A 27,145-nucleotide genomic window follows, 5' to 3' on the forward strand; every position below is an offset into this window, starting at 1 on the left:
TAGTGGGTAGGTCCTGTGAAACTCCCTACCAACAGAGGCTGGGCAGGAACAATCCCTTCTTTCCTTCAAGGGTCTCTTGAAAACCGCTCTTTTTAGACAGGCCTTTTCACATGATTTTTTTATTTCAACCAATGCAGTATTTGTTAATGCTTTTATTATTGTTTTTAATTATGTTTTTATTGGCTCTTAATTTTATAATGTTTTTGTATGTTGTAAGGTGCCTTGATGGACTTCTATGGAAGTGTGGCTTATACATACTTTTATAAATAAATTATCCAATATCTTGTTCTCACTGTGGCCAGCCAGATGCTTCTGGGAAACCCACAAGCAGGACATGAGTACAACAGCACTCTCCCTTCCTGTAGTTTCCTGCAACAGGTATTCAGATGCATACTACCTCCGACAGTGGAGGTAGAACATAGCCATTATGGTTAGTAGCCACTGATAGCCTCATGCTCCATGGATTTGCCTAATCCTCTTTTAAAGGCATCCAAGTTGACAGCCATCACTGTAGATCTTCACCATGATAGCTAAGGCTGGAGCCTCCAGTTTCTGGGGCAGTCTACCTCTGGATTTCTGGGGGAAGCAATAGCTAGAGAGGGCTATGGATTTTAAGGCCTGAATATGGGCTTCCCAAAAGCATCTGATTGGCCGCTGGAGGAAACAGGATGCTGGACCAGATGGATCTCCCATCTGACCAATGGGGCTCTTGTGTTTTGGTGTTTTAGCTCTGTCCGTACTGACAGTGGAAGAGAAAGCTGTTTTGAGGACAAGGCAGGGCAGCTTAAGACCTACCATCTGCGCTTGGCAAAAAATGTAATAATGATAATAATAATAATAATTTTGCCATGGCATGATAAGGAACACTCGTGGGTAGTGACCTGCTCCAGCTTGCACCAGATGATAACAGCTGTCATGCAAAGCAATTTAAAGCAGTCTCTGCATAAAGCAGCTACAGTGTGTAGTCTGGTCCTTAAGGACACACAGTACTAAGGCCCCGTCTGCATTATACATTTAAAGCAGTTTTATAGAATCATAGAGTTGGAAGGGGCCTTGTAGGCCATCGAGTCCAACCCCCTGCTCACAGCAGGAAATCCACAGCTAGAGCATCTCCCGCAGATAGCTGTCCAGCCTCTGCTTGAAGACATCCAGCGAAGGGGATCCCACCACCTCCCTAGGCAGTCGGTTCCATTGCCGAACTGCCCTTACTGTCAAGAAGTTCCTTCTAATGTCCAATCTGAATCTACTCTCCTGCAACTTAAAACCATTAGACCTAGTCCTACCCTCTGGGGCAGCAGAGAACAAATCTGTACCCTCCACTATGTGACAGCCCTTCAGGTACTTAAAGAGTGCAATCATGTCACCCCTCAGCCTTCTCTTCACCAGACTGAACATGCCAAGTTCTTTCAACCTTTCCTCAACCTTATCCTATTGTAAATGGTCATGGCTTCCCCTCCCCAAAAATCTTGGGAATTGTAGTTTGTTAAGGGTGGTGAGAGTTGTTAGGAGACCCTATTTCCTTCAGAGAACTACATTTCCCAGAGCTCCCTGGGAAGAGGGATTGACTTTTAAACTACTTCGGGAATTGTAGTTCTCTGAGGGGGAATAAGGGTTTCAGCATGTTTTTGCCCAATATATACATTTTCTCAAGCAATTTTCCCTAGTATAATACATTTTTGTATGTTATTTTTACTTGTGCATTCATTTTTATGCACCGTTTCCCTGTAATATATGCACATTTTTGCACATACAGTATATTTTGGTTTGGAGAAGAATGCATTATAAATTTGTGGAAGTGTGAATTTCAAAGGATATATGTGCTTTGATCCAATGGTGATGATTCATTAGGCTTATTTAATCATTTGTTAGCCTTAAAGGTCTCCAAGTGACGCTTTTAAAAACATAAACATCAATATATTATACAATTATACTGTCAAAATGCATATAAAACCTTCTTATACAAACACCTACAATTCACACACATGCACGCACACACACAAAACCAACAAAAGAAGCTTTGACAGTAGACTAACAGCAGAACAAAATCAGCTCAGTCTATCAAAAGCCTTGGGAACAAAGCAAGTCTTTACCTGGGGCTGAAAACATCTCAGCAAACACGCCCCATGGATTTCACTGGGGAGAGCATTGGTCAGATGGAGAGCCAGAACTGAAACAACTTATTGTTTCAGGAAGTGTAGATTAAGCGCCAAATGTTGCCCCCATCCGTAATATGTGATGAGGTGCGCCTGGCGCCAACACTGTTATCTTTTCGGCACCAGGTCAAGACTTTCCTCTTCTCCCAGGCATTTTAGTATGTGTTTTTAAATTGTTTTTTTGTATGTGTTTTTAAATTTGTATATTTGCATATTTGTTTTTAATGTTTTTAGTTGTTGTAAACTGCCCAGAGAGCTTCGGCTATGGGGCGGTATACAAATGTAGTAGTAATAATAATAATAATAATAATAGCTACATAGCTGGAGGTGCATCTGACTGAAATATCTGCCTCCCCCCCTGCATTTGCAGCTGGCAGAAATGGAAGATGTGAAACGGAATGCATCTTCCAAGCCCCCAGAAATGCAGAAGAAAGGCTGCATGACCAAAGAGGACGGCAAGCCCCGCGTGATGTGTCCTCGCTGCTGTGCCGCTCTGTCCCAGCTCAATCAGTTTATTCAAAGTAAGCCTTTGTCTGCTCTGTCTCCTGACTCCTTTTGTGGTCTTGAGCTCAATACCCTTTTCAGCCTGAGGGCCTCATTCCCTTCTGGGCAAACTCCCCGGGGCCACATGTCAGTGGTGGGCAGGACCAGAGGAAAAAGTGGGTGGAACAATTAATGCAAATTTTACCCTTGCAGAGTAGGCTAGTTTCTGCAAACCCCTCTCTGTCCTCCATCCAGAAAAAGCAAAAGGCTTAATTAGAGTTCTAGGACACATTCCGGCCAGGGAAAAACACTCAAGGAGGGTGCAAAGCAGGGCCACTAGGGGACGTGGCTGGGAGAGGTGTGTCCAGCCTGGGGAGAGTCCCAAGGGCCAGAGAGGGCTTCATTTGGCCCCTGAGTCTGAGGTTCTCCATCCCTGCTGGAGAAGCTGGTAATATGTTTTAAGTCTTTTTGTAAATAATAAATGATACATGATGATAAAATAAAATAATACGTAATAACTGATTTCAGCCTGCGGCCATACCACTCTGAACACGCCTGATCTCGTCTGATCTCGGAAGCAAAGCAGTGTCAGGCCCAGTTAGTAATTGGATAGGAGAGCGCTTGGGAATACCGGATGCCGTAGGCTTAGAGAAAGGCAATGCTAAACCACCTCTGAATACCTCTGACCATGAAAACCCTATGAATATATCCAAAAAAGATTCATAGGGTCGCCATAAGTCGTAATCGACTTGAAGGCATATAACAACAGCAACTGATTTCAAGAACATCTCTGTTCATGGAAAGCTACTGTATCAGGGAAAAAGATAAGCAAGCACTTGTCTCCTGACACATTTACTTTCCTGAAGCAAGTGTGGTGCGTGCGTGCAGGATGGGCATCTATGTACCTCTTCCTGTGTGGATCTTATGAGGCTTATTACGAATATAGCTTGCAAAGATTTAAGGTAGCGACTGGGTACTGTGGCCTGGCAGGTGGACTCCAACTCCCATCAGGCCCAGCAAGTATGGTCAGTGGCCAGGGATGATGGGAGTTGTAGTTCAACAGCATTAGGTGGGCCACTAGTTCCCCATCCATGATTAAGGTGAAAAGAATTATTTAGTTGGACCCCTAATTATACAGAATGCAGCAAGTGCCCGCGAAAGATGCATAAGAAACTTGCTTAAACCGTAAGCAATGTGATCAACAGTCCCTCTGAGTCAAAAAAGAAAAAAAAGTTAATTTTCGCTTGCAAATTTTGTAGTCTGCTGGGTCCAAATATTCCTCTAATCCACCAAGGTGCTGGATGCTTCAGAGTTGCTTCTTTGCAAATAGTCAAAGTAACAGGATTCCTTGTCTGTAGCACTGGCTAATTAACCATGCATTCAACGTATTTTATTTAGAGCATTTATACTGTACTCTTCAGGGCAAAAAGAGTCACAGCATGGCTTATACAAGGTGATTAAAAACTCAGAAATATTATGCAGCTCCTCAGCAGGACAAGCCTCCAGCTCCCCAGTGAGTGAGTCTGCCTCAACAGGGCTAAAGCATCCTGGCCTTGGGGGGTTCCATTAGCTCCTGGCAGAGTGTTAATCTTTGTAGAGGCACCACCCTGTCTGTGGGGGACTGAGCAAAATGCCTTGAGCCCCCCCCCCGCCTTGTGCTGCCCCTTTGGTGCTGCCTGGTTTTATTTTTTAAAAAAACAACACCACTTGGGCCCTGTGGCACGGCCATTTTTTTCTGCCATCACTGCAGCAGAAAACCAGGGGGCAGAAAGAATGGAATGGAGTATCTGGAATAGGAGTACTCCACAGTGCAACATTTTGTTGCAGATCTCCCTTGTCAACATAAACAAAGACATAATGTTAAGTCAAGAAATTGAAACACAGTATCTAGGTATATAGGAAGGCAGCAATTTCCATCCCTCCTGCATTCACTGCAATCAGCGCTGCTTCCGTTCCACTACAGTTTGGCTTCCACTAAAACCTACATTGTTTGCCTTGCTTTTTGCTAAGGCCAAAGCTAATGCAATTAATTATGTAATCAGTTTCAGTGTATTTCACTGGAAGGGAATCGTCAAAAGCAATATAGAAAATAATTATTTACATAACATTTGTGGACTAAAAAATCTGCAATAGTGAATATTGCTCGTATTTGCTTGCATGATTTCCATTTCTGACCTCTGATGAACATGCAAATTGTGGCAATCTCAGCTCCTGTTTCTGTTTCTGACTGAATTCTTCAACTTCCCTAAGTATGAAAAAGGAAACAAAGCAGGATGACCTTTGAGTCTATAGAAAGGCTTTTTAAATTGGTTAACTGATTTAACATTGAAGCCCTCATTTTTAAAATCTGTTTTTAGTGGTATTTCCTATCACATTTATTCCTATTGTGCAATAAAACTGTCCACCTTTCTTTAACTCAGCCATAGAATACAAAGGCTGCGTTTGGGAGGATATTTGCACTTGGTGTCAGTGGCTGTTTCTCCCCAGCACCTTCAGACTTTCTGGTTCATGGTTTCTCTGCAGACTATATGGAAAAAAGATCAGGAGAACAAGAGGAGGAGTCAGCCTTGGCCTACCTGTGTCAGGTGCGGGACTTCTTGAAGGGGAGTGAAATTCTGATATCCACTCCGGTAAGGAATGATGGAAGGCCTTTCTTTGTTATCAAGTAAGAGCATCTGGAGCAGAAACTGTTAATAAGATGAACGTTCTTGGACGACACCTTTCAGCTTGAAAATGGCAGAGTGAGAAGAGTAAGAAGAGGGGCTAAATCTTCCTTTGCTATTTGGGACTTACTGGCGGCAGCAGTGCAAGCTCTTCCTGGCAACTGCTAACCTCCATTTTCCCCCCAGAATCCCCTGGGAATGATGCTGCATCATTGCATAGCATCATTTCCAGGAGATGTCTGGGAAGATTTGGAGGAAATGGCAGCTGATGGGAAGAAACTCACACTGCTGCCTCCACTCCCTCTGGAAATCCCTCCTGCCATTTCAGCTTGTTTGTTCCCCATCCCTATTGCCCCAAAGCCCCTTCCCATTTTGCCACCTATGAACGAGGAGGCAAAATGGGCATTAGAGCTCAGCCCCACTTTCTATCCTTAATGTGATGCCACAAATTCTGGTCCAACACCAATAATGATAATAATTCTTTCCTGTCCTTTACCAGCAGGTCCCAGCGTGGGTTAAGGTGTTTTAAAATTCAGTATTAAAAGCAGTTAAAACAAATTAGTCACAGGGATAGGGTGGGTCGATATCCTCTACTACCCCCCTATTATTTAATAATAGGCAAGGCGGATGGACTTGCTGTGGGGTGGGGGCACCATTGCTGTCTGTCCTTACAAGAAATAATTTGGCCAGACGTGTGCTGCCATGTTGGAACTGAACATATTCCGTTGCCTTATACCAAGTCAGACCATTTGCCTTTCTAAACCTGTGGCCCTCCAGATGCTCTTGGGCTATGGCTCCCATTATCCCTGACTTTTGGCCATGCTGGCTGTGGCTGATGGGAGCTGGGGTCCAACAACATCTGGCAGGCCACAGAGCCTTAGATGGAGACCATTCCCATGGCTGCTTGTAACTGGAGAGCTTGGGGATTGAACCTGGGGCCTGCATGCAGGGCCTGTGCTATACTACTGAACAGGGGTTGGGGATCCAGCAAGGATAAGTTTCAGACAACCCCTTCTGAATTAAAGTGGAGGCCTGATACACTGGGATGGTCTTGGATAAGAAGGAATTCCTTTCCACCATGGGATTTTGAACCCTCATGCGTAGAGAACAGGGAAATGTCACCCTCTCTGAGACAGGGCACTTTACCAAGCTGTTAAGCCAGGCTGCATTGGGCCTACATGGATTCCCTCAGGTTGTCATCAAGGGCGTTAAGAAGGCGAGGGCGGTGCAGAGATCTGTCATAGTGTGCTGTGAAGGGCATTGCAGGTGCTTCGAATAGTTGCTGTGGCCTTTGGTACACTGCTAGTCTCACAGAAAGCCCCCCGGCTTATGTTCACCTGCTACCTGCAGAGGCAAAGAGCCATGAAAGTGACAAACGGGGCCTTGTTATCATCAGGCCTTTCTACCCACGTAGGTCCGTTTCCTCCTCCAGGACCGGAGTTGCGACTCCGATGCAAAAGTCATCAGGAGCCCCCAGGGAGATCAGGAGAGCCTGAAACAGCAGCATCAGCTGGTGACCGAGCAGGTAAGGTGGCAGCATCACCATCGCGCCCATGTGCCTTTGCATCTTTCTCCCTGACTCATCATATCCTTCACACCTCTTTGAAGAGAGTGGGCCATGGCCAAGGCTGAAGGGAACACCATCATGTGAGCCTCGCATGATGTGTGTACGATGTGCAAGAGCCTTTCTACAAAGTACCAGCATTAATCTGCTGTGTGCTGTTTTGAATCAGACTTGCTTCATTTTTAGAACTGTGAGCCACGTTTGCTAATGTGGTGCCCTCCAGCTGATGGGAGTTGTAGTCCAAAGCTTCTGGAAGGCACCAGGTTAGCAAAGGATTATAAAAAGCTACCTTTGTACCAGATCAGGCTATTGGCATGATTCACTAGAAAAGACAATAATGCTGTGAAAATCAGAAGGGAGTAGAAAAAGAGGAAGGCCAAACGAGAGATGGATTGATCCCGTAAAGGAAGCCACAGATCTGAACTTACAAGATCTGAACAAGGTGGTTTATAACAGATGCTATTGGAGGTCACTGATTCATAGGGTCGCCATAAGTCGAAATCAGCTTGAAGGCACATAACAACAACAACAATGCCCAGTATTGACCATACTGACTGGCAGCAGCTCTCTAGAATTTCAGGCAGGGTGTTACCCAGCATTCCAGGGACTAAAGCTGGGATTCCTGCATGCAAAGGAAGTGCTCTAGTAGCACTGAGTTATTTTTCGTTTAAAAGCCATTGTAGTGCCAGCCTCTTTGGTATGGTCTTGCGATGTAGTCTTCCTGGGACTCTTTCATTTTCCTTCTGGCCCCCTTCTTTCAAAGTGACCTCTGCTTGGGTCCAGGATACCTTAAGGAGTGGTTGTTGCCTTTGTTTACTGATTTGAAACATGATCAGCTCATAAGGCCTGGTTTGGAAGCTCCAGCTGGTACAGAATGTAGCGGCTAGGCTGCTGATGGGAGCAGATGCTTGGCAGCTTTGTGACAGCTCTGCTAAAACGTGCACTGGCTGCCCATGTGCTCCTGGGCCAAGTTCAAGGCTCTTGTCTTGATATGCAAAGCCCTGCATATCAACAACTTGGGATCCAGGGTACGTTAAGGACCATCTGAGCCCTTATATCCCACCCTCAGGGCCGGTTCTAAAGGGCAGCCAGGTGGGGCACTGGCCTGAGGGCCCCTGGAGCTACAGGGGCCCCTGAGAGGCCCCTCTGCTCCCCTTCCACAATCCGTGGCAATAGCTGCAGATCACAGGGCAGGAGCTTCCGCCTGCCCACCATTCGCTCGCCCCACCTACCTGTCTCCTGCCTTTTAGCATTGCCCTTAATGAAGATGGTGGACACGGTTTCCCTAAGGTGCTGAAGCCCCTGCCACCATCTGCAGCTGTTGCCACGGATCACGAAAGGGGAGCGGAGGGGCCCTTGTAGCTCCAGGGGAAGGGGAAGCGGAGACAGGTAGATGGGGGGTGTGGGGGGAAGGGGAGCGGAGACAGGTAGGTGCCCCCCCTGCGTGCACACACATGCACACACCAGGGCTCGGGGCAAGCTGATGCCCAAGGGCCCCGTTATAACCTGGGGCCGGCCCTGCCCACCCTGATCACTGAGATCATCCAGAGGAGCGCTGTTAGTTGCCCCCTGTGTTACAGAGGCCCAACTGGCTTCAACTAGAAATCCAGCATTTAGCATCACTGATCCCATGCTGTGGAACACTCTTCCAGTAGAGCTTCAGCAGGCATCCTCGCTTTTGACTTTCAGGTGTCTCTTGAAGCCCTTTTTGTGCCAACAGGCCTATGTAGATGTTTAAAATGTCTCTTGAGTAGCCAGTCATTTTAATTACTGTTTTGTACTGCTTTCAATGGTTTTTAAAAATGTTTTTATATTGCTGTATACTACCTTGAAATGTCATGAGAGGACAATATATCAATACCTCAATGAATAAAATACAACTCAGTGGCAGGGTTGATTTACTGTGTTTTGTAGCAAGTGAAGTGGTCCATATGACCATCTGAGAAGGGGAAATTGGGAAGCATAAGACAGATCATTAAGCCCAGACTCTGAAATGGCTTAACCGTACCATTGCATAGGAAAGGTTAAGCACCCGCCTGTCAGGTTGGTGTGAAATTTCACACTCCGTGATGCTATCAAACCACACAAACAAAATGAATGTTTGAGCTAGTATAATACCGGCTGACGTGACATTGCACAGATGCCAGAAATGTGAAAAGTAAGTTAAACCTCTCTTGTCAAGGAAAACTCTGCTCCTGCACCACAGAAGGAATTTCTTCCGTGTGACCTGTTCATTCAGCATTGATCCTGATTTGCTTGCACAAAGCTTATGCAGTGGTTAGCCTATGCCTGCTCTTTATTAAGCATTTGTCCTGATTTGTTTATGGGGAAGTGATGTGATCATGAGCATCACCCTGCATTCATCCTGATTTTGCTTGCAGGGTTTTTACATGTCTTCCCCATGTAATCATACATTCATCCCATGCTTTTCTCTGCCTTTGCCCGTCAGTTTTCTGACAGCAAAAAAATCAATTTTTAAAGTGGATTTGTTGCACTAAGGCAACAGAGTGCTTTCATCCACTTTAGTTGCACAAATCTAACATTCTGGCATCTGCTTGAATCTCTCCTGGAAGATACTGACAGTCTGAAGAGACCCTCAGTATATTATAAAGATTTAGCAATGTGTTTTTGTTTAGGGGCTCTTCCAGACTTGGGCTGTATTCTGCAACATGTCACTGATGCAATCATAGTGCATTAGTGATGGATTTATACTGGACTCTCCACTCATCATTGGCTTTATTAGATGTTCTGCAATGTGTCTCCAATGTTATTGCATTATTGGCATCTGAAGGATCACTCTTCTAATGCTATGGTGCAACAACAGTGGGACAGAAAATAAACCAGAACATTTGTGCTATAAAAAATTCATAGAATAGTAGAGTTGGAAGGGGGCTATAAGGCCATCAAGTCCAACCCCCTTTACAGGATATAATTACAGGATTTCAGCAGAAAGTTACAGGATATGCACTCAATGGAAACAAAGCAGTATGTCTGCCTTGAAAGTTTTGCAGGTGCAAGTAGTATTGGAAGCACCAGGATAAGGTATAACTGCCCTGATACCATCATGGGCACAAATCATCATAGAATGGTCATTGGGGGTGGGGTGGGGTCTTGGGACTGTTGCTGAGGTGGGGGGTGGAAACTCAGGATACACCATCACCCAGCTAAAATATTGCATCCAAGTCAGATTAGCTAACCCAGCATAACCTTGGGAATCCCACATAGGCAGACTGGGGTGTAGCTAAAAGTTGTTTCTGCTCTGCAAACAGCTGAAGGGACTTTTCAAACAGAAGCAGCAGCAACAGCAGCAGGCAGGATACAGGAAGCATCCTGGACGACCCAAGGAAGAAAGTCTGGTGGCGCCTCTCAAGTCGCAAGGGTTGCTGGTAAAAACATCTACTTTCTTCCATCTCTGATTGGTCACCTGTTGAGTTGCTTCCTGTTATGGCCCCTGCCTGCCTGAAGTTAACACTGGTTAGATGAGGGACCTATAAGGGTAGTATTTACCTAGGTTCTACTCAGAGTAGACTCACTAAAATGAATAAAACTAAACTAGCCATGCCTATTAAGTTCATTGGGTCTATTCTGAGTAGGGATGGGTGAGAATTTCAATTCAGTTCGCATTTCAAGTCAAATCTATCAAATCTGCAATTTCTGGAACAGTATGAGACTCAAAACACAGCCATCCTTCAAATTTTGCACTTTTCCAAATTTTGTGATGCAGTTCTCCAACCAAACAATGTTTACAAATATGCATATGTTAGGAGAAAGTGTGCCTAAAAATGAATATATTAGAGAAAGTAACATACAACAATACATTAGGAGAAATGGCTTGCAAAAATATGTACGTTAGTCAAAACTGCATACAGAAATGTGTTTAGTAGGAGAAATTCACCCTAAAATGCTGGCGAATTTTCATGAGGATTTTTTTTAAAAAAAATTGCAAATTGCTGCAGAAATGTGGAGAACTGAATGTAAGATTAGAAAAATGAGAAACTGAGAGAACCGAAATTGTCTAATCCTTCCATCCTACCCAGGACTGGGAGGGGAAGCGTTCATGCTTTCAGGATAACGAAGGCATTATCATATCACTTCCAGTGCACCACTGTTTTTAGGTCAGTGAAACAGGTATGTAAGGAGCTTCAGTCTGAATGTACCTTTTCAGGGGAGATCCTCAGAGTTGAAGACAGATGTGGGCAATTTAAGGCTTGTGAGCTGTATGCAGCCCTTGGACTTCCTCTGCGTGCCCCCTCCCCCTGGTACCTTCATGCCTCTGCTACCATCCCAATGAGAAGGTGTCAGGAAAATGAGACTCAGCACGGAGCCTAGAGTGTTGTTGCTGCACCGATCTAGGGGAATACTCACTGGTTGGGTCGCAGTCAGCCAGGTGCATGTATGATCCAAAGAGAATGTGGTGCCACAAGCTTCTTGAATTTCTAGGGTGTCTTTTTTGTGTGTCTCCTACAGGCTATAAGTGAACCGGTCAGGCTTCCTGAAGGAGGTCAGCCAGAATTCCTAGACATTCCTGGCATTGCTGGAGAAGCACAGAGTCTCCACAAGCAGTTGAAAGAGAAAACAGAAACAGTAAGGCATCTCCCACTGTAAGCAGGAAAGGGCCATTCAGAGGGACCACTTTGCAAATCCACCATCCAGCTCCTTACAGGATGAATCCTGGGAAAAGGAGAAGGATGCCAGTTCTTGTGCTCCAGCAATCCTACCTTAATATGGGGGAGGGAACCTGTGGCCCCCCAGATGTTGTGGGACTCCAGTCCCATCAGTCCTGTCTCTTTCTGTTCTGACTCCTGTGTTGCTCATACAACCTTTCAGCCCCTGCAGGTGAATTGCCATTCCAGACAATCATCCACAGCCATAAAAAGATCTTAATGTTTTAAATCAAAATCTGGGACCAGGTTATCATAAAGACCAAATTTGTCTATATGAACCTGCTCTATCCTTAAGATTAGCATCAGAGACCCTGTCCTTACCTAATATTCGTTTGGTGGATGTCAGGGACATGGCCTTATTAGTGTTGGCACCACCATTGTGGAATTCTGTCTCTAGGGAAGTCCAATATGCTCCCCATTTTAAAGCTTTGTTTGAATATTTCTTTATTCCAGAGGGCATTTTTGACCAAATCTGCTGGTTTTATCATTTGCTTTTTTTACTGCAGTTCCCACCCCTCTTGCCAATGGTTGATGCTGCTGTCTGCTTTTACTTTTTAATGTTGTATTTTATTTCTGTTTATATTTTGTTTGGTTCTTAACTTTAGCCACTTGTGAAAACTTATCTGAAAAACAGGTTAAAGAGAATTTAAACAAACAAACCCTATTGGGAGTAGGGATGGGATCCTTTGACCTGTGCTGGTTCGAAAGCATTGTGTTGACCTAACAGGCTGGTATCGATTCAAGTTCATTCTTTGTCTGCTATCCACTGCTTTTACTGATCCGTTTTCCCCTCCCCAAAATATTGATATTAATATTGATAATTTTAAGGGAAATCTCAATAAAAATATCATTCTTCATATGAATATTTTAGATGCAGGTGTTTTTTTTTTTTTAAAAAACTGTTTTCTAAAATAGCCATGGAAAACTGCTATATAGAGAATAAGTGAATGAATGGAAAATTTGGTACCAAATTCAAATTGGATGGAATTCTAGCATATTCCTAATCTGGAGTCACTTTAGGCAAAACCAGAATGATATAGGCTCATTGGGCATTAATCAGCATGCACTCCACAATATTGTATCCACCTTCTGAGGTCACATCCTCACCATCCATTTAAGGCAGTCTTATCCCACTTAACAGTTCTGGTGTCCCCCAAAGCATCCTAGGAACTGTAGTTTAAGGGTGCTGGGAATTGTGGCTCTGGGAGGGGTCTCCTAACACCTCTTAGCATCCTTAAGAATCTACATTCCTCAGGATTCTTTGGGGGACACCATACTCTTAACAGTGACATAATAGGGGCACTACGGTTAAATGTATGGTATGGATCTGACCCCTCTGTCCACTTATAATTCACTTTTCCCTTCCAGATCTCTGCCATGGCCTCTGAAATCCAGGCTCTGAAGCAGAAGAATGAGGCCTTAATGAAAGGTAGGAAATTGTGTGATAATAGGCATCTGGTTGACCACTGTGAGAGCAAGATGCTGGATTAAATAAGGCCTTTTGCCACATAGAGTATGGTTGTTCTTACAGGTTGTAGCTCTGTAGTAGAGAATCTGATTTATATGCAGAAGGTCCCAGGTTAGTGGGTTCCCAGAAGCATCCAGTTGGCCACTGTGGGAAATAGGATTCTAAGCTAGGTAGACCTTTAGTCTGATCCAACAGGGAAGCTCTTATGGTCAATACACGTTCGTCATTTGAATGTGTCCTTTTAGCAGTTTTGACCTTGCCTTTCATTAAGCCACCTGGTTAACATTTGATTTCAGTTATCATGGTTTGATGGCAGCCTTCCCCAACCTGGTGCCCTCCAGCTGTTGTGGACTACAAAGTCCATGGGCCCCAACCAGTGCTGGCTGCCTGGGGCCTATGGGAGTTGTAGTTCGAAAGAGATGGAAGCAACCAGGCTGGCAAAGGCTGCTGTATAGGTGTGTCTGGTTCTTCTGCACTGGTGGCCACTGAAGAGTTCTGGCTGCTATAGCTAGGACATGTCTTTCCTGTGTCATATCTACACCATATATTTAAAGCACATTTAACAAACATTTAAAGCATATGACTTCTCCCAAAAAATTCTGGAAACTGCCACTTGGGAAGAATGGGATATATATTTTATTAATTAATAATAGCAATAGTAGTTTACTTTTCAAGGAGCTACAGTTCCCAGCATCCTTAACAAACTACAGGATTCTTTGGGGGAAGCCATGTGTAAAATTTCTGTTAAATGTGCTTTAAATTTGTGGTGTGGAGTGGCCCTTAGTTTCACCCACATTCCAAGTCGCCCTGAGCGTGAATGGTCTGGTTGCTGCAGCTGAACCAGAAGAATATAGCCAGATTCCTAATGGGGGCTGAGCAACAAGACCAAAACGTCTTCATTGGTTCCCAATCTGTTTCTAGATTCAGAGGGCTACTGTTCTTCACTTTTAAAGCCATACACAGCTTAGTACTTGCGTGTCTGTTGGACCATCTTCTGTTATACTAGTCCTCCCCCTTCATTCATCTGAGGCTCTCCTCTGGGTGGCCCCACCTTCTGAGGTGTGGCACGTAGTGACCAGAGACAGAGCCTTTTCCATGGTGGTTTCTTGCTTTGGAATGCCCTCCCCAGAGAACCTTGCTCAATACCTGCCCTGCAATAATTTAGGGTAGAAAATGGGGAGGCTGTGGCCCTCTACAGGTTGTTGGACTCCCATCCGCTCCAGCCAGCATGCGTAGTGGCCAACGATGATTTTGCAATCTGACAATATCTGGAAGCCCTGATCCCTGATTTGGGTGCTCGGGGTGATTTTTTTAAAAAAAATTGTCCACTTTCCAGAGATATAACTGTTTTACGTCTGTTGCAGCAAAAGCAACAGCGGTGTAATCCAAACTGAATTGCCTTTCATTTGCAAGGCATTCCTGTATTGGTATTTCTCCCCACAAATGCAATTGCCACTCTATGGAATACCACATTGTGTCTCCCTCATTCATATCATAATGATAGTCCATGTCACATAACACTTCAAAGTGCAAAAAAAAGTGGGAGGGTCTTAAGTCATATGTATAGCATTTCTTAAAACTCATGTATATGCATGTGCACGTCTACAGGCAGTTCATGCAAGTTAATGGAGCAATACCTCCATTAACCTGCATGGGGAGAAAGAAAAGGCTGGAGACCCAGAAATGATGGGGAGATGGAATCCACCCTACCACCCCCAGCAAGGGCCCTCTTACCCCAAGGGTCCCTGGCAGTGGGTTGGCTTCTCCCCTCACCAGCCATTTGCAGGGATCCAGACTATTTCCTCGCTAGGGAAGTGAATGAAGGGATTGCTCTCCTAATAATTTAAATGGGAGAAAGAACGGGTGCACCCACCCTTGGAAACAGCTTGGGAGGATTTCACCCTCCCTTGCAAAGGCCGTTTTCAGGACTGTAACCTTTTTTTTTTTTTTTTGCTTAATGAGGACCTGCTTTGGGTCAGGTCATCCAAGGCAAGGCATTGTGCAGGGCTCTGGCTGAATACTATAAGAGAGCAGAGCTTTGATGTTGCTTCAGCAACAGTCAGCCTTAGACTGAGCTTCACAGACGAGTTCTGTCTCACTTGTGAGCTCCCCCTTTACTGAAAGGTGCCTCTTTGGTTAGAGGAGCCCAGCCCACTTTAGCAGTCTTTTACTTCAACTGAGCAGGGGAGACTCTGGTTGTATTGGGGCTTCTGTGATGGAGTCCTCCGAGACAGAAGACAGCAATGTGAAGGGCGCTGGTACCAAAGGCTTAACTTGTGTTCTTCTGAGGCTGCCGCTTTTGACTCAAAGTCCTGAATCTCATCCCCTGACACAGGGGAATATGATCCTAGGGTCATGACACCACGATGCTGGGAAAAGGACATGAAGGTACCTGCTGCCACAATCAAAGCCATTCCTTCCACAATCATTCCCATTTCTTCCCCTCCCAAACAAAAGTGCCGGTTTGATGGAAAGAGTTTCAAATTAAGCACAGCTGTGGACGTGCAGAAGTGCACATGGAGAAATATCCTCCAACAAAACAAAACCCCAAACCTGTTCTGCGACTCCTATTGAAAATAGTAATAATAGTGGGCAGCTGGTTCACATGGAAATCCACAGCATGAGAACAATGCAAACAGTAAACAACTTTGTTGTGAAAGTAGTCTGAGAAATCATGGGATAAAGGGGCAGAAATAGTTATTTTACTTGAGATTGGGCCACATGTGTTATGTGAATCCTGAGCAAGGAACAGCAATCAGGTATGTGGGTGGGAGGGGGTAGGAATGGTTGAGAAATTTGATTCAGTTTGCATTTCAAGCCAAATCTATTGAATTTGCAATTTCTGGAACAATATGAGACCTGAAACACATCCATCCTTTGAAATTTGCACTTATTTGAATTTTGCAATGCAGTTCACCAACCAATGTTTATAAAAATGAATATGTTAGGGAAATGTGTGCCTAAAATTGAATATATGAGTGAAAATAACATACAAAAATGCATTATATCATCAGAAATGGCTTGCAGAAATGTGTGCATTAGTCAAAACTGCCTACTAAAATGTGTTTATTAGCAGAAATTCACACTAAAATGCTGGAGAATTTTCATGAGGATTTTTTAAAGAAAAAAATCTCAAATTGCTGCAGAAATGTGGAGAACTGTATTGAAGATTGGAAAAATGAAAAAACTGAGAAAACAGAAACTGATATATCTTGCCATACCTAGTGCTTGCGTGTGTATGTGTAGAAACATGTGGACTGGACGAGTGTTGTGGCACCTTAAAGACGAACAACATTATTATGGACGGGGAGACTGATCCATTAGGACAGATAGAGTGCTGCTCCACCAGCTCCTGCCTGCCATCTTTACTTAGATCCAGTTCAGCCCTTAGTCCCAGCATTGGCCTTGTGGAACTCAGCAGGGAGGAGGATGGGTGCAAGAACGGAATGAGCTGGTTGTGCCTCCCATTGGCTCCAACTCCGCCTCCTGTTGGGACTCCCTTGCCTTCTGCCCCACCACTCCCAATGGGCACCAGCCACCACTGATTATGGTATAAGCCAGGGGTCTGGAATAGCTGTTCAACAGAACAGCTTAATAGAATTTAAACAGATTCAGAAGGAAACAGGAGTTTGTCACACACAAACTTGAAAAAGTATGTGTGTAACTGAAATGGGCATTCACAGATATTCCATTGTTTAGTACATTGCCGTTTGCTTGTGTGCTTTGTATAAAAAAGGTATCACAGTGGCTTAAGCGTTTGCAATTGTTTTTACTTTTTTTTTTAGTTTGTTTTACAGCTGTGTTTTATTTGTTTTTATAATTGCATAGTTTATTGATGTAACCCATCCTGGGAACTTATAGTAAAGGGCAGGTAAGAAATGTAATAAATAAGGAGATAAAAGGCATTAAAACTCAAATTTAAAACCACATCCAATACAAAATTCCTAAAAATGCTCATCCAACAGTCCAATAAGAAGGGCAGGTCCTACCCCAACCTACTAAAAGATGAGCACCATAACAGAGACTAGAGGCTCATCTACACAGTGGTTTTTAATTCACCTTTTAGTTCACATGGTTCAAATGATGTTACTGGAAAACAGAAGCTATCACACAGTTTTGCCCCTGCAAATCCGTACTAACCCAGTCCTCTGATAATATGAAAAGTTTAGAACAATACGGCTCCACTCTGCTCCACATGTCTTTGAAGATGGCTTGCTTTGATGGTTTTTGGTGGGTGGGTGAATCACTTTCAGCCCTTCCCCTTTCTCCGCCCAGTAACTCTTCCATGAATTCCATTTTGTTTCCAGTGCTTTATCTAGCAACTTCTGACTGCTCTGTCTTCCCCCTTCACAGTTTGCCGCAGCCCTCTTTTCTGTCCTCCCGACTAAACTTCCTTCACTCCTTGTAACTAGCAATGGGAACTGCAATTGGATCTTACATTCTTTGTCAATCTCACTTGTTGTTCCAGTGTCGACTTTCATCCCTTAACCCTTGCATGTCAGACAACTTAACATTGGCTTTTACTAAAGATCTATTTCACATGGAACAAATTAATTCAAAATTTTCCATTCTAACAATCCTCCCTCAAAAGCATTAGGGGGTTGAAACTTAATCATTTTGCTTAGGGCTTGTTTCAACTCCCTAAATGCTTTTTTTTCTTTTTTTCCCATTAATTTAATCCATCTCCAATTGTGACCAGCTGAGGCCATGTGAAGAGAAGATTTTGCTTTTCCCTTTCAAGCTGGCGAATTTCCCTGTATGATTATGCTGCAATACCACTGCTGCCTTTTGACATAGATGGCCTGCAATTTCTACCTTTACCAGTCCTTCTGGTATTTGAGTTACATCATACCAAAAAGGATCTGGGCAGTCCAATGTCTTTGGGATTGTATGTCCCCAATCCACAAGCTTATGATACACGTGTGTATATATCTGCATGTGTGCTTCTAATTGACACTAAAAAAAACTAAGGCTCTTTCTAACGAACAATGGGATTCACTGTGGGTGGGGGTATATACGCCAAGGAATAAGATAACATTTATGCAACAGCGTTTAACTCTGCCCTTGTTTTCCTTTGCACAAAACCTCTGGAACGCATCACCAGCCATGCCATCAGGTGGGGGTGTGTGAGAGTTGGGGTAGGAGTTATAGCTCTTGGCCTTGCGCCTCCTAGAGTCCACTTGAACTAACATGGGATTAGCCAAGCCATACCACTCCCCCCCTCTTTGAAATGTAGACGTATATGTCCTTTCACAGTTCTACCCCTGGGCTCCAATGCTGACTTCCAATTGGTGTAATTGTGCCATATGAGATGGATACATACTACAAGGGCCAGTTAGACAAAGATCAGAATTTTCTGAAAAACCAAAACCACCACAAAGGGGTGCAGTATAAGGTTGAAACCTCCTTTGGCGTCCTCACCCCAGCCAAACAGGGAATTCCACCATCCATGTGCCTCTGTCTGTGAGAGCTTATCTATGATATGAGTGACTGCATGACGATCATGTGTTATCTGACGTATAACTTGCACTCCTGAACATTGCACTATTCCTAACCATTGTTATGCCAGAATGGGAAAGTAAACAAATGGGCCAAAACTCTACACTGATGAACCCCACATCTGAAATAGCCAAATTCTGTAAAAAAAAACCCTGTTACAAAATCACTCAGAGGGATTTAAAAAGCAAAAACATCCTAGGAGCAAAACAGCCATAACATATAAATTATGAAAGGAAAAAAAACAACAACAACGGTCAACACATTCAATATTACAATGGAAATAAAACAAGTGTCAGGGTCTTGAATCATACTGCAGGGTGGCTTGTACAGAGTTCATCCTCTGGAAACCAGCTGGTCATGTTCAGTGAAAGCTGTTCACTGGTGTATGGTTTGCCGATGCTAGGCAGAAAGACTGGAATCATGAAGAATAGTCATTCCCCCTCCCAGAGCTTGGAAAAGTTACTTTTTAAAACTACAACTCCCATCAGCCCCAGCCAGCATAGCCATTGGATTGGGCTGATGGGAGTTGTAGTTCAAAAAAGTAACTTTTCCAAGCTCTGCCCCCTCCCCCCGAGTGACTGTCATAAAGGTTACAAGCTTGCACAACATGGGACATCTCGCCAGAAGAAATAGTGGTGTCCATTTCAGGTTGATGGCCAAAGTAGACTTGCCAGCTTCTATAGTTGGGGGAGAATGAAGCAGGCCTCTATGCTGTTATTGCAGCGAATGCAGGAGGATGGCGCATCAGTTGCATAGCTATGTCCTGGCCCAAGGCGTTGGTACCGGCTTCTGTGAGGTTCCAGTCAAAAATACCTGCAATAAAATCTCCTGTGACACACACAAAAAAGGAAACGTTCCTTTGGGAGAAAATGCTTCAGCGCAGGAAAGAAAATATAAAAATAAAACACATCCATGGCCACAGATGAGACTTCTGAACAAAAGTGAACAAAACCAAAATATTGTGTTGCAACTAACAATTTAGCAGCTTTGTACCTTGCACTGTATATTCCCATTAGTAGTGGAAAAAGATGCAATTAAAAAAGGTTTCAGACAAACAAACACATAACAGTACAACACATCTAAACTTCTGAATTTCCCTAGCCTCTGGCTATGTACAAAGTCTTGCACATGAAAGTAGCCATGGAAAGCAGCCTGTAGGAATAAGGGGGATTACTTTGCAGCTTCTACACAGACTGGAGAAAACAACTTCAAGAAACTTAATAAGAGAAGGGAGCTCCGGAAGAAATAAAATCTTACACAGAGGAATACAAAGAGAGAGGAAGAAAAACAGTTTGCAGCTGCATTCTTAAATTACCAAAATATACTTATGCTTTAAATCAGACAGTATAAAACTTCTTAATTTCTTAACACTATATAACAGAATTATACCGGGCTACAAGAGGCAGCGCCTGCGTTGCTCTCTTTGGCTGCTTACACAGACAACAAGCTACCATAGTGAAAACTAAACCCAGTACTGGAGCAAAGGAACGGGACTCTGACATTATAGTACAGAAATTATTCTCTTTTCTTTTCCCTAAAACAATCCACTAATTTTCCCAAGACATTTCTTACCCATCACGACTGGCTCTTTAACCTTTTCACTGTCTGCGTAGCTCAAACCTTCTGTCTACATCCTGTATGCCTCAATCTTACAACTGCCCCCATAACTGGCCACTAATGGGTTAACCTTCTCTCCAGTATCAACTTTGGCTAATTGCTGTGTAATCACAACCACCGTTTGCCAAAGCTTTGTTGCCAAGGACAGAAGGGGAGGGCAGAGCTTGGAAAAGTTACTTTTTTGAACTACAACTCCCATCAGCCCAATCCAGTGGCCATGCTGGCTGGGGCTGATGGGAATTGTAGTTCAAAAAAGTAACTTTTCCAAGCTCTGGCCGGGAGGGGGATAACAATGTGTCAAGGAATTTCTATACCTTAACCTCTGGATTTACCACAGCATTTAAAGGACATTTCCCCACTCACTTTAAAACAAGAGACAGCAAAACATAGTAAGAAAGAAAAGGAAATTACACTCATTCCAGTTACATTCAGAACTTGGCTACCTGTTTCCCTGGATTGCAGGACTGTTCACATGTTACTTTGTTCCTGCAACCCTTGCTGCCCGCTTGATTCTCCACCAGTTTGTTATGACAAGTGCTCTTGGGAACCTGAGTGTGTGAATTTGCCACCCTCATGTCCCATGAAACACACCTTCTTGAGAGGAGGGGATCTTTTGCTAGGGATAAAACAAGCGCTTTGCCCTGAAATGTGCCTAAATGGTGTATATATTTAACCCAAGAAATGCAGGTCCAAACCAAAATAAAGCAAAGCTTGATTTTACTGAGAGAAAGAGTAGGAAAGCATTACAGAATTACTTGGGTGCATGGCAGCATTAATCATTAATATCCTAACCCATTCATAACTTTAAACTAAAGAAATCAAAGGACCCTATTACTATAAGAGGTGAAAGGTAAGAGAGATTACCTATCCTATGCCCGGAGTGGGCGGTTGAATACAGTTGAAGCTACGTGGAAGAGCTCTGATCCAAAACCAGGAAGGAATCTCTTGGTCTCAAGGTTTTGCACTGAGACCCAGAGTCTCCCCGGTTCTGTCCCTGCAGTCCTTGATGCGTTCCTTGAGAGCGTAGTACATGTGTGTGGGAGCTCTGATGTTCCTCAGCCCCCCTTCCTCTTTCTTCCTCTCTTTTTCTCGCAAGCGCATGACCATTTCTCCTTTCCCCTCTTCCAGTTCATCATCTGAATCTGGAAAGGTATCCTCCTGCCTCGCCTGAGGAGTTCCAGCTCCGGGGTTGGGAGGTGGAGGCGGGGCAGAGGGTATTATGGAACGACTCAAAATTGTTCCCCTCTCTGATTCTTCATCAGCAAAATAACTGGGAGGAGGGTCCTCACTGGTCAAAGATGTCTTGGTTTGTTTACAAACAGCTTGAATAACATTTAAATCAAACATTCCTCCCTCTGGCCAGCCTACTCCCCAGCTTGGCCACCCCTTCTGACAACACATTTTCATCCCCATATCTCCCCAAAAACCGGTTTTTATGCTTTAACACTAAACTAAGGGGTGTCCCTCCTTTTTGTTCGGATGCCCCTACTCCCATTCTTGGGGTTTTCACCTGGTTGCTTCACAACCCTGACCCAACTGGCACACACCGCTTCTCTCGCTTCGTCTTTCTCCAGCCGCTTCCCTCGCGGGATAGACGGAACCGTGAATCCAGACTCCACACTCACTTCGCAAGCAGTTTTGCGTCTCAGTCACACTCACGCACCGGGTCAGATGGGGATTCCACATCCCACAGGATCCCTGGGCTTTTCAGTAGGCTCTCATCCTCCTACCTCTCCTTAGATTCCCGTAATGCTTACTGGGTTTCGTCGGGAAGGGGAATCCGCGTCCGGATGGGCGTTGGTTTGCTCGAGTCTCTAAAAGGGAGTCCTCAATAGGACCTGGAGTGCTCTACCCCTGGCTCTCCGGCGCGGCCCAAGGAGCTGACGGGTCACCAGAGGAAACTCCTGGCCTGGCTTCGCCAAGTTGTTACACTCAATTTCGAGGTTCGTACCGCTGGATGAGATCCCAATACTCAAACAACGTGAGACTCAAGGTTCCAAACCAAAGTTTTATTACGTTTGCAAACGGAGACCCACGGGCAGCTCTTGCCAGTCCAGTGAGGTCTGAAGTTACAGTTCTCACAAGCATAGATATATTCTTCTATCACTAGGCAGATTGCACAAAGCACGCAGGTGGGAGTCTTGGGAATCTTGGGAGTCTTAGCCTGGCATAGTTACGCACAGCACACAAGATGATACAGTTGTATGTGAATCTCACTTGTTGTTCCAGTGTCAACCTTCATCCCTTAACCCTTGCATGTCAGACAACTTAACATTGGCTTTTACTAAAGATCTATTTCACATGGAACAAATTAATTCAAAATTTTCCATTCTAACACACTGGCTGTAGTTTTTAAGTTGTCTTCAAAGGCAGCCCCATATGTAACACATTGCAGTAATCTAACCTACTGTTGTCTGAGTTGATTTATTATATTTGATAATATTATATTATTATTATATTTGAGTAATGTCTTTATGAGAATGGTTCTTATGTTTATGATTGTTTGGGATAAGACAGAGATCAGCAACCTTTTTCAATCAGTGGACATATTTAAAATTTTAAGAATGCGCCATGGGTGCAAGTCACAAAATGGCTGCCATAGCATATCCCAAAATGGGTACTGTGGGGGGGAGGTGTAACACAAAATGGCTGCCACATCTAAAAGAGTAGAAAAAGAGTCAGGGCCATAAAATCTTGCAGGCATGTACCACCATCACCCTTCACCATCAATAGAAGACAAAGACAAAAATGTGTACATCAGCAGAAAGTGTGCACATACATGCATACATAAGTGAAAATAAGATACAAAAATGCATTATATTAGGCAACATTTTTTAAAAACGAAAAACATTTTAAAAATGTGCATTGGGAGAAATTTGCGCAAAAATGCTGGTGAATATATTCATGATGTGGAAATGGGGGGAACTAAACTTAAGGCTAGAAGTATGAGAATCTGACAGTGACATATTTGCTCATCCCTACTCTGTTCAGAACAGAAGGGAGGGTGGCTGCTCATCCAGTGAAATGTGGGCCCTGCTGAAGGGGATGTGCTCACTGCAGGAGAGGCTGAGCCAATGGAAGAATTGCACAGGAAGAGGACACAGTCTCTCATCCACTGTGGAGGTTTGAGGGGACATTTACTGAGATCTTTCACAGGGGCCATAGGAAGTCCTGGCAGGCACATTGACATATTGGTGTGCCCTGGCTGGCAACTCATGGCATAGTATTTTATGGAGGGAGTGCTTATGCCATAATAAATCTGTTGGTCTTTAAGGTCCCACAACACACCTTGGTTGCTTTCATTTGCATGGACTTCTTATAGAGACCTGGGCCAGCTCCTTGAAAGTTTGGACTAAATCCTGGAGCGGACTCCACTGCTCCACTGACATGGAGCTACCAGCCGCCACTGACCTCTGCTGCTCTAACTTTTGAGCAATTCAAGCTGAGCTGCTGGTAGTTTTTATTGATGCTTACTTTTATGTGTCTTACTGTTTTATGTTGTGTTGTTGTTGTTCTGTCTTTTTGTATGAGTTGCTGCCCTGGAGACTCTTAGGGTTGCAGCCAATGCTAGAGTAGGCCCAGTGAAATTAATCAACCTAAGGTAGTGATGATCATTAGCTTCAATGGGTCTGTTCTGAGTAGGGCTAGCATTGGCTGCAATGCTTGGAGTTAAAGGTGCAGGATATAAATTTAATAATTGCTTACTAAATCTGCACTCCTGTTTTCCCTGCCCCCCAACTCCCCAAACAGCTAAGATGAGGTTCCAGCAACAGATCCAGGAGATTCGCAGACTTTCGAAACAACAGCCCGAAAGGAGCAGTACTGAACTCTTGGTTCCTAGGCTCTCCATGAGTCTGGGGCAGGATTTGCAAAGTGCTCAAGGGAGTGACAGCTCCGTGCATTCACCCCAAAGTGATGAGATTGCATTCTCCTTTCGCAGTAGAGAAAATCTACCTTCGGCTATGCAGGGGACTGAGCTCCATCCCAGTTCTGAAGACAAGCAGAGTTGCATCTTTTCCCTCCAATCACATCTAGAAGTGTCAGACAGCGCTGTGCCTTCCATCAAGCTCTCATTAGGCCCTACAGCTTCCCTGCAAGAGTCCCAGAGCCACACCGAGAGCGAAGGGGCCTTACTCAGTCCCCACAGCTCAGCTCTTTTATCTCCAAGGCCGTATGGGCCCCGACGACCATGGGCTCCCTTTAAATTCAAAGGGAGCCCCGAACCTTCAGAGAACTGAAGGAAAGGAGAGCTGGAGCAGCTCAGCCAGCTCTGAATGACTGCTCCAGCATGAGCACCATATCTCACTCGCACATTTCCAAACGGTGTGGCTTTTGGCTGTGGACTGCCAAAAGCCATATCTAAGGGTAGGGATGGTGGAGAAATTTAATTTGGTTTGCATTGAAAGGGAAACTTAATTAATTTGCAGTTCCCAAAACACTATGCAAAGTGAAGTATGCCCATCCTTCACAATTCACACTTTTCCGAATTTTGCAATACATTTCTCCAGCCATGTAATGTGTCCAAAAATGCATTTCCTCAGTCAAAGTAAAGGGTGCACAAAAAGGCATATATTAATGAAAATAACATACACAAATGCATTATATCAGGGAAAATTGCTAATGGCTTGGCTACAGGATGACAAAAGCTTATCTTCCTGTGGGGAAAGGGCAATGGTTTAGTGGCAAAGCACAAAGTACTAGCCTGGATATTAAGTTGTTAAGGGGGGGAGATCTGTGGCCTTCCAGTTGTTGGGCTCCAAAACACATTCAGCAGGGATGATGGGAGTTGGAGTCTAGCAACATCTGGGAGGTACCCTTTCCATCGGTTAGAGTAGTTGATTAGGAGCGGGGAGATCAGGATTCAAATCCTGCCCAGCCATGAAGTTCCCTGGGAAAGTTTGAGCCAGTAACCTGCTCTCAGTCTAACCTTCCCGCAGGGTTGTTGAGAAGATAAAAAAGGACTAAGAGGGGGAGAGATCTGTGTGTGCTGTCCTGACCCCCTGGAAAAGAAAATGAAATAAATATATTCTGAAAATGAATGCAATAAAGTCCCATTGAAGGCAATACATATGGTTTATACAAACATGCTCTCTTTACAGAGGCTAGGTTTCCTAGACAGACAGAGCTACACGGACTTCTGTCCCACTCCCCTGGTAGAACCACTCTTCCAAGTAGCATTGCAATAATGCTGCTGGTGGTGTTGCTCAGTCCAAGGCACCTTCTGTTCTCACATTTCTGTTTGCACTCAGAACATCCCCCCCCGCTTCTTCAGTGCAGTGGCAGAACCGTGCAAAATTGCTTCCTCGTTGTAACAGCAGCAGACCAGCCAGCATCCCACCTATAGTCCTTCGAGCCTGCCTGAGTGCAGTCCAAATTCATTTTTGCTGATGCAGGTTTCAGTTCTGTTCATTACGGTTGCCAGTCAACAGTTATGCAGATGATGTAATGCTCCAGAAGCTGCTGCAGTGGATTTTGGATTTGAGGCCACTGTGTCTGAAGGGACTGTTACGACTCTCAACTACAAAATTTGATCCACTTGCCCTTTCTGTCTTCCTTGGCTCTCCATCAGAGGTTGCCGTCTATTTTTTTTTTTTTTACACCACGGTTTTCGGGAGCTCTCTTTGGACAAAGTATCAACATTCTTCACTTGAGAACTCAGAATTGGCTTAAGAGCACTCTGAACTGGCTTGGAGTTCTTTAGTTCCTCAGCTAAGTCCATTCTCAAACTGGACTGCTTGAAGTCCTACTTATCTCTCAAGCCTTCTTTGGCTTCCCATAGCAGAAAGCTGCCATTGCTGGCACGTACGGTTGCTTTTGCTCCAAAATTTCTTGCCTCAGTCCAGACACAGCTAATGGGAGCCACCCACTACAGTACAGCTGCCATCATTTGCCCCAATAGGCAGATGACTCTTCCAGTAGGAAACTTTAGATATGCATATCAAGGGTAGAGTTGAGAGCCTTCAGGCTGAATTGTGTGCCAGCGGGCAGATTCCACATTTCCCCGGCTGCACATCTCTTTCCAGTGGACCTGTCCCATCTCGGGGGCAATGGGGCCAATCAGCACTCGACCAATGGCACAACTGCGGGTGTAAAGGCGAGCCTAGGGCAAGATAGGGGTGGGAAGCAGAGTCAGTGCAAGGTATCACTGTAAGGAGAGTCATAGCCTCCCTCTAGGAAATATAAGCCCAACCTCACAGTGTTTTCCCAGGAACAAAATACTTTTGCTTTGCTAATAGAGATCATCACTTGAACAAGTGCACCCTCTTATGTCAGCTGGAAAAACAACAAGTGAAAGCAAATGAGTTGTTATTTCACAGAGTCTCTAATTGTACAGAAAGGTTTCCCCATGCATTTGAATAGGCTTAAGGCAGGGGTTAGGCAACTTTTTTTTTTCTGTCGAGGACCACATTCCCTCAGGGATAATCTACTAGGGGCCACATGATACTAGTGGGTGGGGCCAAACCAAAGTGGGCCAGGCCACCTCTGTCTTCACTTCCTCTCCACTGAGGCCAGATTGCTCTTGCCAGAGGTCTGAACTAATCACTTGCAAAGGGCTTTTGAATTTTAGGCCGAGAGCTGCCGGTTGTCTTCAACTGGCTTGGGAGGGACAAAGAGCCATAAGGTGGAGAGACATGATCTCTCTCTCTCTCTCTCTCTCTCTCTGCATTATTGGTGTGTTGGTGCATTTGAATGAAAACACATCTCCCTCCAGAAGCCAGTGTAATTTTTTCTGCCAAAGGGCAAGAGCTCCTTCTCTCTGCCCTTGTTCCTGTGTGGTGGGAGTGGGAAACCTTTTTCAGCCCAAGGGCCACATTTCCTTCTACACAATCTCCTGAGGGCCACATGTTAAAGGTGGGCAAGACCAGAGGCAAAAAAGCTTGGAACAACAAACGTAACGTTTTCCTTTGTACAGCAGGCTAGTTTCTTTTCTGTCTCTCTCACACCCTCCCTCCCTCTCCTCCATCCAGCAAGCAATTGGCACAATCAGACTTCAAGGACACATTCCAGCCATGCAAAACCTCTCTGGGTGCACA

General features: G+C 44.5%; 2 protein-coding genes and 1 pseudogene across 3 annotated transcripts in view; 2 read left to right on the top strand and 1 right to left on the bottom strand.

Annotated features, from left to right (window-relative positions):
* The window catches only part of LOC133370004 (golgin subfamily A member 6-like protein 22), a 67,693-nt gene extending 43,344 nt beyond the window's left edge, over positions 1-24,349 (top strand). The window contains exons 15-21 of the mRNA XM_061595869.1: positions 2,524-2,674; positions 5,160-5,266; positions 6,714-6,824; positions 10,133-10,249; positions 11,331-11,447; positions 12,896-12,956; positions 23,862-24,349. Of these exons, the coding sequence (XP_061451853.1) occupies positions 2,524-2,674; positions 5,160-5,266; positions 6,714-6,824; positions 10,133-10,249; positions 11,331-11,447; positions 12,896-12,956; positions 23,862-24,349 (1,152 nt within the window). The remainder of the gene's footprint in view (positions 1-2,523; positions 2,675-5,159; positions 5,267-6,713; positions 6,825-10,132; positions 10,250-11,330; positions 11,448-12,895; positions 12,957-23,861) is intronic.
* On the top strand, positions 3,164-3,282 carry LOC133370105 (5S ribosomal RNA; annotated as a pseudogene).
* Positions 22,150-27,145, bottom strand: part of LOC133369887 (synaptotagmin-5-like) — a 47,873-nt gene continuing 42,877 nt past the window's right edge. For both annotated transcript variants that reach the window (XM_061595629.1, XM_061595630.1), the window contains one exon: positions 22,150-26,211. In XM_061595629.1, the coding sequence (XP_061451613.1) occupies positions 26,050-26,211 (162 nt within the window). In that variant the 3' untranslated portion in view covers positions 22,150-26,049. The remainder of the gene's footprint in view (positions 26,212-27,145) is intronic.

The sequence above is a fragment of the Rhineura floridana genome, chromosome 14, assembly GCF_030035675.1.
Source record: "Rhineura floridana isolate rRhiFlo1 chromosome 14, rRhiFlo1.hap2, whole genome shotgun sequence".
Taxonomy (NCBI): Eukaryota; Metazoa; Chordata; class Lepidosauria; order Squamata; family Rhineuridae; genus Rhineura; species Rhineura floridana.